This window comes from Apodemus sylvaticus, chromosome 1 (assembly GCF_947179515.1).
Source record: "Apodemus sylvaticus chromosome 1, mApoSyl1.1, whole genome shotgun sequence".
Classification (NCBI taxonomy): Eukaryota; Metazoa; Chordata; class Mammalia; order Rodentia; family Muridae; genus Apodemus; species Apodemus sylvaticus.
In genome coordinates this window covers 135,035,730-135,049,663 of record NC_067472.1, presented here as the reverse complement: position 1 = coordinate 135,049,663, position 13,934 = coordinate 135,035,730, and the positions used below count along the sequence as shown (strand labels likewise).

Below are 13,934 nucleotides of genomic sequence, written 5' to 3'. Positions count from 1 at the left end.
AAATGTCCAAAACTGCAACCATGACATAAAAAAATAGTTTTAAGATTTGTGTGTTTGCCAGTATGTATGCTAATGCATCAAGTACATGTAGTGCCTGCAGAGCTAAAAAAGGATTTCATGTTCCCTAGAGCTGGGAATTACAAACAGTTGTAAGCCGCTATGAACTGTTTAGCAACTGAACCCAGGTCCCCTGCTAGAACAGCAAGCTCTCTTAATCGCTGAACCAGCTCTCTAGCCCCAATCTAATTTTTTCTTTCTTTTTTGAGATAGGGTTTCTCTGTGTAGCCTTGGTTGTCTTAGAACTTGCTCTGTACACCAGGCTGGCCTTGAACTCAGAGATTTCCCTGCCTTTGCTTCCTGAGTGCTGTGATTAAAAGTCTGTGCCTGCAATGCTCAGTCTAATTTTTTTAAGTGAATTTCTTTTTTTAAAAGCTCTATTTACTTATTATATGTAAGTGCACTGTAGCTCAGACACTCCAGAAGAGGGAGTCAGATCTCATTATAGATGGTTGTGAGCCACCATGTGGTTGCTGGGATTTGAACTCAGGACCTTTGGAAGAGCAGTTAGTGCTCTTAACCACTGAGCTATCTCTCCAGCCCCCTCAGTCTAATTTTCTTAACAGCAAAAGATCAGTCTAATTTTCTTAACAGCAAAAGATCTGAATAAATAAATATTTCACTAAAGAAGCTCAAATAGCCAAAGAGAAATGAAAAGATGTTTAACATCCTTAGTCATCATAATGAAAAAAATTATGGAACACTATCCAATGATATCGATTATACAATTAGCAATTAAATTGCTTACTGTGTATCAGTTACTATGCCAGGGAATGTAAACCACTGGGGAGTAAGACAAGCAAGGTCCTAGTATGTCCACAAGCTAATACAGTGAGATGCAGCAAAGGAGAAAGGGCGTTGGAGGGAAGATAAGGAGGAGGGTGCCAGTAAAAATAAGGAGAAGGAATATTCCAGATTAACAGAGTAGGAATGGCTCAACATGTGAAAGCGACAGGAAGATGGCCAGGACAGCTGACCCACAATGAGCAATGGAACAAGAGGTATGAGTCAGGATGGCCCAGGAGCCAGCTCACTGCAGTCTTCCAAACTAAACGGATGAATTTAGACTTTGTCCTAAGTTGTCACTGAGCAACACTAGACAATTTTAAGTCTGTCAAATGAATGTATATACTATGTATCTATCCTATACAATTTATATAATAGAGATAAACCAAAGTACTGTCAGAGGCTACTAGGCTTAAGGACTAAACAGATGCTTCTATTATCATAGACTTCATTTAAGGCATGGTAGACTACATACATCATATACTTCATTCGTGTGGCTTTGAGACTTCGTTTTGCTTTATGCTTTTTGAGGCAGAGAGTTACATGGAGCGGACACTGGGCTCACACTCAATAGCTGGCATTGAATTCCTTCATAATTCTCCTGCCTTAACTTCCCAAGTACTGGGATTGATTGATTGCAGGAAGCCACACCACTGCACCTGTCTCAGATGTTTTAATGATTATTTCCCAAACACTTTAACTACTTCAGACCTGTGCTGGGCAACTCCATAGTCCTCCTTAGCAGGCATATTTCTTTAGCTTCTATCCTTTTATTATTAAGACACTTTTAACACAGCTGCTTCTGCCACAGATGAATGTTTTCCATTCTGCATGCTATCAGTTTTGTCTATTAAGTCTATTAAGAACATCAGAAAGCTTCCAGACTTGGTGGTATAGCCTTTAATGCTAGGATGTGAGAGGCCGAGGCAGGCAGATCTCTCTAAAATTGATGCAAGCCTGGTCTATATAGTTACAGGATAGCCAAAACTACAGAGTGGACCTTTTCTCAAAAGTACAAAAAAGGGGGAGGGGTGGGAGGGAGAACTGGCATATCAGACATTCTAGCACCTTTTGAAACAAACAGGAAGGAGCTTACTTCTCCGGCATAATAAAGTGCAGCAAGGACCAAAGTTCCTTGAGGGAATTCTGAAGAGGGGTGCCCGTGATCAGTAGCCTATGGTTGGACTTGAAATCAATCAGAGTTTTATACAATAAAGAGTCATCGTTCTTCAACCGATGGGCTTCATCTACTCCCAGGAAGGCCCAGTTAATACTGCCCAGCACGGTCTAAAGTGGAAAAGAGAACAGATGAGCCACCAGGTCAGAAGGGCACCCAGAAATGCTTACACGTCTAAATAATTTCTGTACAAATTCCATCACAAAGCTACACACGTAGACAAACATTTATTCTTCCCAGATTTAATACATATTAGGACTCTTCTGCTCATTCTATCAATGGTCAAATTCAAGCTCATCTAAGCTATAAGTGAATCTCTTATACAATATACTACTACAAGCCCCTTCAAGAGGCTGAAAACTGGTATGCTTAACAAAAACAGAAACAGAAACTCTATGTTACTTTGTCTTCAAAAGATTCTTCTCTTGCCTATTTTGCCATCCCAACCTTGCAACACAGGAAACACAAGACCACCAAACTGAATATATAATAAAAGCATTTACCACTTAGTAACTTTAGAAAGAACTCTCCAATCACTGTAGAGTACCTCAGTGCAGCCTCGTTACCCTTTCCTCTTGCATCTTGCTTAATTCAATTGGACTAAGGCACCCTACGCTCCCATAATGGTGAAGTTTGTTTTCATAATTTTAGTATCTGAGGGATATTTTAAGTTTGTTTGTTTGCTTCACCTTTTAAACAGAGCAAGAAAACATGGCAAGTGGGAAGCACAGCCCCCACTATTTAACAGGAACACATGACTTAACCTCTATTCCTAATTACACACCTTGTCTTTTAAGAGGATCTCGTACGTTGTTATAAGTGCATTGAACTTCAACCTTTTGGTTTGAGAATGAATCCACTCATACTCCCTTATCTACAAGAAGAGAAAAACAATAATTAAGAAACAATTTCTACTTCCAAGTTTTTGAAACAAACAAGTCGTGCAATAGATGCAATAAAACAACAAACAAGTCTCATGAGAATTGGATGAATCACCTATGCACTCTGAGAAGACTTCATGTAACCCAAGCAAGAACACTGAAAGTCAGAGTCAAACTATAGACCACTGCACTGCACTGCACTGCACTGCACTGCACTGAGTAGGAAAAACTTTACCATTTAAAATGAACCAAACCCTCCGGCTAAAATCTGACCAAGTAAGCAGTAGGGGACTTTGTCAGGGATGCTGGCACACAACTTTAATCCCAGCACTTAGGAGGCAGAGGCAGGCAGGTTTCTGAGTTTCTTGAAATATAAAAAGCTTGTCTCAGCCAGGCAGTGGTGGCGCATGCCTTTAATCCCAGCACTTGGGAGGCAGAGGCAGGCAGATTTCTGAGTTCAAGGCCAGCCTGGTCTACAGAGTGAGTTCCAGAACAGCCAGGGCTACACAGAGAAACACTATGTTGAAAAACCAAAGGGAAAAAAAAAAAACCTTTAAAGACTTGAACAAAATAAAGTATGGCTTTTCCAGACTCTTGGAAAGTTCTTAGGGAAATGAAATTTCCATTATTCTTTGCATATTATAAGATTTATTAAGAAGTAACAAATTGCCAGGCGGTGGTTGCACACGCCTGTAGTCCCAGCACTCTGGGAGGCAGAGGCAGAGGTAGACGGATTTCTGAGTTCGAGGCCAGCCTGGTCTACAGAGTGAGTTCCAGGACAGCCAGGGCTACACAGAGAAACCCTGTCTCGGGGAAAAAAAAAAAAAAAAAAAAAAAAAAAATTCCAAAAACCAAAAAAAAGGAAGTAACAAATTATAACCAATAATAAGTAGAAAATAGTGAGGAATGCAAAGAAACTGGAAAATTAATGAATCCATGGTGAACCGTGATCAAACTCAGCAAACATGATGGCGCCTAACAGTTCTTGTGATTTGTTGACTTAGGAAGGCAATGAGTACTTGCAGGTAACTACCACCAGAGGCTAAAGAAGAGTACTGTGTGCCTGCCACAAAGAAAAATACTGCTTTGTTTTCTCCTTTAATAACTAACAAATTAATGGTACTAAAAACTACTTCAGTCTTACAAAGTCAAAATTAAGGCCAAGAAGCCTAGTATAGTTTATAATTCAGATATTTTTTGTTTTGTTTTGTTTTGTTTTGCTTGCAGAGATGGCAATTTAAACCCAGGGAGGGTCTCAACCATGCCAGAGTCAAGCAATCACTAAGCTACAACTCAACCCAAGTCAGACTGTTTTAATGACTGCATTTAATAAAAACAAGTTTGAATCTATGAAAATAAGTTTGCAGCATTTATCCAAAATGCTGAAGATTCCCAGTGGCCGGCTCTTATTACAAGCAATCTCTAAAACCCATATTAAAAAAGAAGGGCACAAGAGCAAAACTCCAGGACCCAACAGACTTGGGTCTCAAGAGCTGAGACTCAGTTCTCTGTCATTTTGTTCACTTAAAAGAAAGGGTTAGACAGACACCCTCAACAGCTGTCTTCATGTCAGACAGCTGCGGCCATCAATTTTGAAGACCATCATGAGGATTACAGCACCTAACATAAAAACTAGCACACAGGGGGCTGGAGAGATGACTCAGCAGTTAAGAGCATTGACTGTTCTTCGGAAGTTCTTGCGCTCAAATCCCAGCAACCACATGGTGGCTCACAACCATCCATAATGAGATCTGACACCCTCTTCAGGAGTGTCTGAAGACAGCTATAGTGAACTTAGATGTAATGATAAATAAATCTTTTTTAAAAAAATACTAGCACACAATAGGTACTCAAAAAGTCACTCATTTCTCATAAATGCATTTGCTAAACAAAGGCTAATTTACTGTGTGCTTAATTCATGATGTTCAAGTCAATGTTTGGTACCAAACAAGACTCCTAGAAATGTACTGTTCTCCTTTATAAGGGGATCATAAATATAAAAATCAAACTAGTTGTAATGCATGCCAGTGATCACAGCTCTCAAGAGGCTGAGGCAGGAGGAGTGCCACAAGTTCGAGGAAGCCTGCCTGAGCTACATAGTAAGACTCTAGGAGGGAGAGGAGAAGGGAGGGCAGAGAGAAGAAAAACCAGGAGAGAAGAGAGAGAACCACTGTAGTCCAGCTAAGAGAGACTCCGGTGCAATTGCTCTGTCTTAAACCATAACATGCGCCTTGTTCAATGTTTTAAAGACTAACTGAGTCACATACTGATGAAACTGCAAGTACTGAGCACACAGCACAGTGTTAGAAAGAGTTTACTGATGCATCTCTAAAACAGAGACAATCTCCAAACTACATTTCTAACTCCCATACCACTCCAACTCTTTCTTTACGCACCGTATTTCTGCTCATCAGGTCACCTATGTAAACCACGACATTAATCTCTGGTGCCCAGATCTCAAACTCTCTCTGCCATGAGGTAAGGGTAGATAAGGGAACGACTATAAGAAAGGGCCCATAGAGCTGGTGCTGGTGGAACAGGTAGGAGAGAAACGATATGGTCTGGATGGTCTTTCCTAGGCCCATTTCATCAGCAAGGATTACACTGTTACTTCTGCAGGAAGAAAACAATACAAATGAAGTAATTAGATATTGAAAAACAACACTATGTGCACAAAATACACAGTTCACAATAACCACAAAGAAAAGCAGTTTGTCCTTTCAATGAATGTCTCCTCATCTTCAGTGACTCACTCATGCCTCCTACACATGGAAGAAAGCAGAAGACAGAGATAACAGAGCACACAATCTATCTGTAAGTACAGTCAATACTTAGATTACATTTAAGGAAGTTTCCTAGCTTACATGTGAGGCTCTGAATTAGATTGTCTTCACTAGGCTATCCCTCTAACGGAAGACAAGCTTTATCAGAGAAGGATACAGCGTGTAGCCTTGGGTTCATCAACATGCAAAGGAGTAAACTGGCTATCAGCCTTGCTATTGAACACCATACCAACAGTCCTGTGCCAATGCTCAAATTACCTTCTCCATTCCGCTGCATTCCACTTGACTGATCAATACCACATCTACTATTTTATAGGCTTACTTGATGCAGGTATAAAAGGATAGGTTTTTGTATTGTGTATAGTACTAGAGACAGTGCCCAAGACCCTGTCTAGTACTATATGCCACAGTTGACACTTCCTGGCCTCACTGCAACTGAATGTGACTCTCTAAGAAAGAGGAATTGTTTTGGTTTTTCATTTTTTTTGTTTTGTTTTCTATGAAGCAGATTTTCACTAGATTTGTAGTCCAGGTTGATCTGGGATTTGCAGTCCTCCTGCCTCTGCCTTAAAGAGCTAGTAGTAGAGGATTCTGAACATCGAACAAGCACCTTAGAAGACTGATGCAAGTGTTCATGGATCAGAACTAGGAAATAATCTGAATTTCTGCATTTCTTTTTGTTTTTTTCAATTGTAGAAATATAAAAAGAAAGACAAATGAAAGTGACCACAGTTAGAAAAGTATATTTTGGAAATAGAAAGTAACCTATATGGCAGGAAATTAGAGATCGGGTATGCTATAGTCTGTAAACACTATTACAGGACAGTGAGATGGCTAAAGGGTAAAGGCATGTGTCATGAAGCCTAACTACCTAAAGACAGGCTCCAGCATCAGGGAGTAGGGACACAGGACTCCTTCCTGTCAGCCAAGAAAATAAATAAGCACACACAGGTCACATGCAATGTAAGCAAACTTTAAAAAAAAAAAAACTAATAAATAAAAATAGAGCCACAATGTCTGCCTTTAGCCAAGGTTAGAAGTTTCCCTCAGTACCAGAACTGTGGGGTTGCCAAGGACCCTCACAACTCTGATATTTGTTGACTGTTTCTGACGTTGTGCTTTTCCAGGTCCTTCCCAAGCTAGAATATGTAGATGGTGCAACCCCGGTGCCATCTATTCAGCTTAACCCCTCAGTGGCTGGCTCTCTTTGGCAGGGACTTCTATTTCCCTGCAGACCCCAGCTCTCCTTCCTGCTTTCAAAGCCTAAGTCCCTGGTGGAGGACTTGGCCCGCCTAGCTTAGAAGGGCTCTTGCTGGGCCTCTCCTTTCCTACCCTTTCTGACTAACTCAGAAACATCTGCAGCAGTTAACTCTAGTTGCTCATCATGTCTCTGGGGTGTTGACAAACATCAGTATACCTGCTTACAAGTAGAAGTAGCTCAAGACAAAGCCAAGGGAAGACCAGTGCTGGCAGCTAGACTCTCTTCAGGAGCTGTGGCTGGTTGGTAATGCTTGCCAAGTGGGGCTTAAAGCACACAGACCTAAAAGTGTTTGAACTCTTGTTCCTGTGCCTGGAGAGACACTGCTACCCACAAGCAGGCCACCCCTTCTAGCTCTCAGTATACCCATGCTACTGGGACTGTATTTCAACCCAAAGGTTCTGCGCCTAATGAACTGCTTTGCACGTATATGTGCTTCACCAGTGAACCATTTTTAGTATTAAAAATATTTAGTACTAAAAATAGTATTAGCTAGTACTACTACCTAGAAAGACAAGGCATTTAATTTGCCAAGATCACAAAAAGATCTCTTTTAGTTAAAGGCCAATTTGGTGAGCTTACTGAGTCCTAGGGCAAGGCAGAACTACATCAAGAGACTACCTCAAAATAAATAAATAAATGAATAAATAAATAAATAAAGCCCACACTAATGACTATATAGCAAATATTGTGCAACTCTGAACAAACCTCATTGTATCCTTGCTCCTAAGTATAAAATAAAACATAAGCAAGTATAAAATAAAAGTGCTAGCTCTTTAATGATATCTAAGTTCTTAACTGATCCTTTAGAAAAAGGACTCACTATCTTCTAATAGAAAAGTTGTTTTTAAAAAAAAAAAAACTACTTGCTTTACAATTTCAAACATCTACCATTCTTTGATCAGTCCTCCCATTTTTCCTCTTACCCCATACCTGCTTCCCCCAACCCAATCCCTTCTTTCAAGACTCCATCTACTTTCACATCTTTACTTGTGTCTACATGTCTCCCACTGCATTTCATTAGATTTGCCTGCACGAGAATGGAGTAGGTAGTGTTAATGAAAACTCCAACACTGACATTTCTTCAGTCTTAACTACTATAGTCAATCGGAAAGACAAGTAGTGAAAGTGTTCGCTTAGTAAAGAGTTATAAACATGTTTATAACTAGAAACCATCTTCCTAACCCTGGGGATAAATTTGAGTATTTTTATTTTTCAAGCTAGAATTTAATTCTGAAATAACGATACCTGCTTTAATATAAAAAATAAAAACACAAAGAAGGGGTTGGACTGGAAAGGCAACTCAGTGATTAATAGCACTGGCTGTTCTTCCTGAGGACCCATGAGGCAGCTCACAAGCAGGTCCAGGATATCAGTTCCCTCTTGTGGCATCAGTAGGTCCAGGGTACACACATGGTACAGACATACATGCAGGAAAATACCCATATTTTTAAATAAAAACCATCTTTAAAACTGTGTGTGGGAGAAATCTGTTAGCAGTGAAAAAAGCTCTCACATGACACATCACATGACAGAGGAACCATGCCTACCTTGAATCACTTAAAATCCTCAAAGGCTAAATAGCCCAACACTTAGCTCTTGGGATAATAAGAAGCCATACCCAACAGAGAAAATCTCCCCGTATTTTCTACCTACTTGCACCAGGAGTGAGCAAGCCAATTGAGGCCCTCCAGCTGATAGTCTCGGAGCTCCAGATTCTCTCCTCCTAAGTATGCCGGCTGCTTCTTCAAAGCTACAAACCGTGGTCTTTGCTTTAGTGCCTGAGAAACAAAAACGAACAAAACCTAAGTCTTAGAACATTTTTCTTTGACCTTAAACTACAATATTAGCCATATTTCAGGCACGAATTATCGCCCCACCTCACCCTTTCCTACTCTGTTCCCAGGGTTCATCCTGAAACCAAATATTTTTAAATAAATTGTTCTTTTCCTAACATCAATCTGTGAACATTAATTAGCTCTTAATTTTCTCATCCTTTACTAAAGTGTGACACAGAGTTACCCTGATGTCACCTTTTCTAAGCACAGTAACACTCTGGAAGTCTTATTACGTGTATGAGTGTTTTGCCTCCATGTATGTATGTGCACCACATGTGGGCTTAGGACCTGAGGCGGTCATAAGAGAGTGCTGGGTCCCCTGGGCCTGGACCCTGGAGACTAGACAGTCTGAGGTGCTGTGTGGGCGTTGGGAACCAAAGCTTAGTCTCCTGCAAGAGCAACAACTGTTGTGATGCACACAGCCCACAGCCCACAGCCCAGGCCCCAGGTGCTTCCTCACATGTCATTAAGCATCATTACACTTTGCGAGGGCAGAGGAAATACAAGCTCTGGCTGCTTTCCTCAGGAAACCTCTTCCAATGCCCACTGGAGCCATGATCTCCACGTCGGGTCTCTTCTGACCTTGGCCTCTACACCACATTCGTGACCAACAATCACATGCTGTCTTTCACAGACAGAAAGGAGTTTGGTATTACTAACATAAACTTCAATTTCTCTAAGATACAGTCCAAGAAATCAAGAGTATTTCTAGACCTCAGCAAATTCCAATGAGAGGAAATGACTTGTACAATCAATCTAGCAATAAAAAGCTTGTATATTAAGGTTCTAACTTAAAATCAGAGACATCTTTCCTGTCTGTTTTAAAGTATCTACTTTCAAATATTTCTCACAATAACTAATTATAAAGTATTAAATTATATAAACCAGGAAAGTCGTTATATAACTGTTCCTTGTTTAAGAGACAGAGAGAGAGAGAGAGAGAGAGAGAGTGTATGTTTGTGTGTAAGTGTACTGAAGTAGACTACATGCACACAGGATCCTTCAAATCATAAGATGCTCTGAATCTCTAGGAACAGGAGTCACAGCTGAAAACCACACCCTGGGTGATGTGAACTGAACCCAAGTCATCTCCAAGCCCTCTCTCCAGCCTCTCATCCTCTCCTTTCACTCTCTTTCTTCTTCCGTTGAGACAAGTCATGTGTAAACCAGGGTGAACTCACTACATGACCAAGGATGACCTTGAACTTCTGATTCCTCTGCCTCCAGAACCCTGGGATTACAGGCATGCCCAGTGATGCTCAGCTTTGTCTAGTGTGAAACAATCAAATCCAAAGGCTGCACACATGCAAGCACACTCTTCTTTCTGAGCAAATTCGACAGCCCACACTGTAATTATTGATATTTAATATAACTTTTAAATCATCATTGATTCTTGTTGTATTTTTGCTTCTACATATATGTGCCCAATTAACCCTCTAGTTAGCACACCTTTCAACAAAAAACAATATAAAAGGATGTTGCGGGATGGGGGTAGGGGTGCATGCATTTAATTCCAGGACTGGAGATGCAGAAATAAACAGATCTCCGTGATTTATTGGTCTACATAGTGAATTCAGAGACACCAGAGCAACATCATAGAGAGATCCTGTCTCAAAACAAATAGAAAATAAATAAATAAAACTATAAAAGAAATCAAATTTCAAAACTGAACAATTGGCAAACCTTGCATTCTCTTGTGGGAATGGTTTTGGAGTTGTTTCGACTGTGGAAGCTGTCGATACAATTCTGGAATTTCTTTCCAATCAAGGCTTCGTCTTCCCAGCTGCACTCTGAGTAGGGCAGTCCCATCCACTTGCACAGATACTCAGGCTCATTTGAAGGTGCTGGCTTCCGACTGTGAGCTATCATGAAGACAAAATTATCAAACAATGTCAAATTCTAAGTGGGAAGTGATTTTCTAACCAATTAATACCATGTGACGAAACTGCAAATAATCTGTAAAATACAAAATGCTCATTTTGAACGTTTACTAAAAGTGAGACATGCTGCTCACCTGGAAAATCTGTTTGGCCCAGTGTAGACTTACTTGTCTTCACAGCTAAGCAAATACAAAATAAGACAGAGTTAGAAACATGCCAAAAAAGGCAAAGAGACAGACTATACAAGCAAGGGGCTAGAGAGATGGCTCAGAGGACTAGGTGCTTTCCTAAAAGACCCAGGTTCAATGCCCAGCACCCACCCATATGAAAGCTCACGACTGTCTGTTACTCTAGTGCAAGGGATGTGAAGCCCTCTTGCGGCCTCCTCATAAAGTATGCACACTCGGCACAGATATACATGAAGGCAAAACACCCCACACATAAAAAGGTGATTTAAAAAATCTTCCCGCAAGTATGTGCTCATTCATCTTGTGTTCACAGGAAAGACTGCTCTGCACTGTGGCTGGATCGCACTCCACTACTGTCACCTTTCGAGTAAAAGGCCGCTGAATGGGCACATAGAACCCCTCTACTCCTCCCGAGGCCACCTCAACAAGACCTGTGCTACTGACAGTTTTGAACTCAGACAATTTCACTGATACCAGCTAGCCCTACTCCAAAATTCCAGAATCGAACCCAAGGCTAGTACCGCATGTCAGTCACCGGCTTCTACTGCGGCACTACTCAGACCTGGAGCCCGCAGCTGAGCAAACGGTGCAGTCCTCAAATAATGCTTGTCTCCAAGACTACAACGAAGTCACCATCCTAAGCATCTGATTTCGACTCTATCAATCAGTTCTTCCCTTGGGCCTTTCATTTCCGTGACTGGGACTCATGTCCTCTTAGGAAACCCTAGAGCCAATATCCTTGACATTCCTGTCTCCTCTCAGGCCCACACCCAAACCTACAACAAGTAATTATTAGCTCTCCCTTCACAAGAAATATAGACCTTTATTTATTCAAAAAGTAAAACTGCAAAATTCATTTTAAAAATTTATATTATCCTAAAGCCAAAGGTCATTCTCTCCAAGTTTACATAGGACTAAAGTAATTTTTCATGGACTTACCTATTACCCTTTCTACTATCTGATACTGTTTATTCAACTCTGATGCCAGCTCCTGTTGGCAATTGAAATATTCAACATCTTCAGGAGAAACTTTCCCTAACCTAGACAGAAGACCAACATATACCAGTTAGAACTTGGAGATCTATACAAATGTATGAGAAAAAATGTTCTAAGTACAAATGTAAAATTATATGATGAGTCCGTGTGTCTATCTCTTTGGAAATCTTCACTAGAAACAGGTCTGTGGTTTAAAAACCAACAAAAACATTTCTGCAAATTGTATTAAAACTAAGAATAATCTTAAGCATATCATAATTCAGAGGGTTCTAGATTATTAAATTTTACATATAAGTTATCCCAGCCTAACCAAAGAAACAGCAAAATGTTGAGATTGGATCTACATATGTCTATCTAAATTCAAGTCATTGATTCACATAGAGTTACTCTTTGCCTCACCTTGCCCATCTGCGAATGAGGTAAAAAAGAAAAAGAAAGAGAAAGAGAAAAAGAAAGAGAAACTCACAATCTTATTGTCAAGATCAAACATACTGAAGAAAGAAAATACAGCAAATGTTCAGTGAGCTAGCGTGTATTATTAAATCTGAAATTGTAGTAACACAGGAAGACATCTCTATTTAGAAAACAGAACCATAGACCATTCAGTGTTCCTTGATCAGTCTGAACAAGGCAAACTCTGAAATCCTAGACGGCTATGTTCTCCACATATTTAAGACCTCCCTTCCCTTTGATTGAAAACACCACTTTACTGTGTAGCAGGCAACATACCATTGCTTGATCTCATCCTCTTTCTTTTTGAAATTCTCCAGTTTTTTTAGGCCCTTCACTTTCTGTTGTTGTAAGGATTCGTCGCTCTCCCACGTGCTGTGAATATAAGACCAGCCCTTCCACTTGATAAGGTATTGGAATTCACCTTCCTCACGCTCCGTGTCAAAGTCACCGCTGGGATCTCCATTAGCCTCAACAGCATACACAGTGGTAGATGCTCCAGTGGCTGCAAAAGGATTCAGGTCAGCTTTAAAGAAAATGTAAGAAACCAGGCAATGAAAGATTCCCAATTATGCAACTGCCACGAAGAGTCTCTTCTTCAATAAAGCAAATGCTTTGACTTACAATAAGCTGTCAACTTATTGTACAATTACACTTAGTACAATAGGTCAATTACAACACAGGATGGACTCAGTCCTTTCAAATATCCTGAATACTATTTACCTTACAGCACGTGCAAGCTTGCATGTGGTACCACACAAGTCCTCTATCCAAACAACGAAACAGAGCACCCTTTTCATTTTAGTCCTGACTGCCTCAAAAAGCAAATCTCTTCCTCCAAGAATAGAGAAAGAAATCAAAATACCCTGTCCTTACCCTCCCAATGCTGGTAACTATCTCACCCTCAAATAACCAAACTGGGAGTCTGGACATGGTTAGCTGGGCAAGGTATCAGGTTCTTAGTTAACTCTACACACTCAAGACTGAATTTCAAAAGCAAAAGGATTGGGGCAGGAAAAGGACCATTATGCTCGGTTTTATCTTTTTGCAATGAGGACTGGAGCTAAGCAAGTGTTGTCGCTGGCCTATATTCCCATTCCTCTTTATGAAAAGGATATTTTGGGACAACTTAAGAAGTATCTCAAATGGATTTTTAAAAAAACTCACTATGACACATATACGTCTGTGATGAGTCTGGTATTTTTACAAGGTGATGTAAAAACAACTAACTAAACACAGATTTGCTCTCTGTTAATGAGTAAGTATCTGTGCTTTATCACTACATTACATACTATTTAACTAGACTAAAAGAAAACATTCTTTTGTCTTTAGCGCTAAAATAAGTCAGGACAATTTCTACAATTCAAAATACTAGTGTGGACTAACTTTATCACATTAAAGAGTATGTAAAACATTGGATTTTTGAATACACATACATATAGACATACATACATTTGGGCTTCAGATGCACTAGTTGGTACTGTGCCTGGCAAGCATTACCAAGGCCTGATCCAAACCCCCTCACCACGTCTACTGAGAATGGGGGTGCACAACTGTAATCCCAGAGCTTGGGGGTAGAGACAGGAAGATCAGGAGTTCAAGGTAATCCTTGTCTATATATCAAGTTAGAGGCCAGCCAA

General features: G+C 40.3%; 1 protein-coding gene across 6 annotated transcripts in view; it reads right to left on the bottom strand.

Moving 5' to 3' along the window:
- Positions 1-13,934, bottom strand: part of Chd2 (chromodomain helicase DNA binding protein 2) — a 113,009-nt gene that overhangs the window by 57,939 nt on the left and 41,136 nt on the right. For 4 of the 6 annotated variants that reach the window (XM_052160676.1, XM_052160703.1, XM_052160658.1 and 1 more), the window contains 8 exons: positions 12,574-12,820; positions 11,788-11,888; positions 10,795-10,839; positions 10,464-10,642; positions 8,599-8,723; positions 5,298-5,514; positions 2,805-2,894; positions 1,940-2,130 (listed from right to left, as the gene is read on the bottom strand). In XM_052160676.1, coding sequence (XP_052016636.1) covers positions 1,940-2,130; positions 2,805-2,894; positions 5,298-5,514; positions 8,599-8,723; positions 10,464-10,642; positions 10,795-10,839; positions 11,788-11,888; positions 12,574-12,820 — 1,195 coding nt within the window. The remainder of the gene's footprint in view (positions 1-1,939; positions 2,131-2,804; positions 2,895-5,297; positions 5,515-8,598; positions 8,724-10,463; positions 10,643-10,794; positions 10,840-11,787; positions 11,889-12,573; positions 12,821-13,934) is intronic. The other 2 variants (XM_052160684.1, XM_052160666.1) reach the window with 1 other exon arrangement.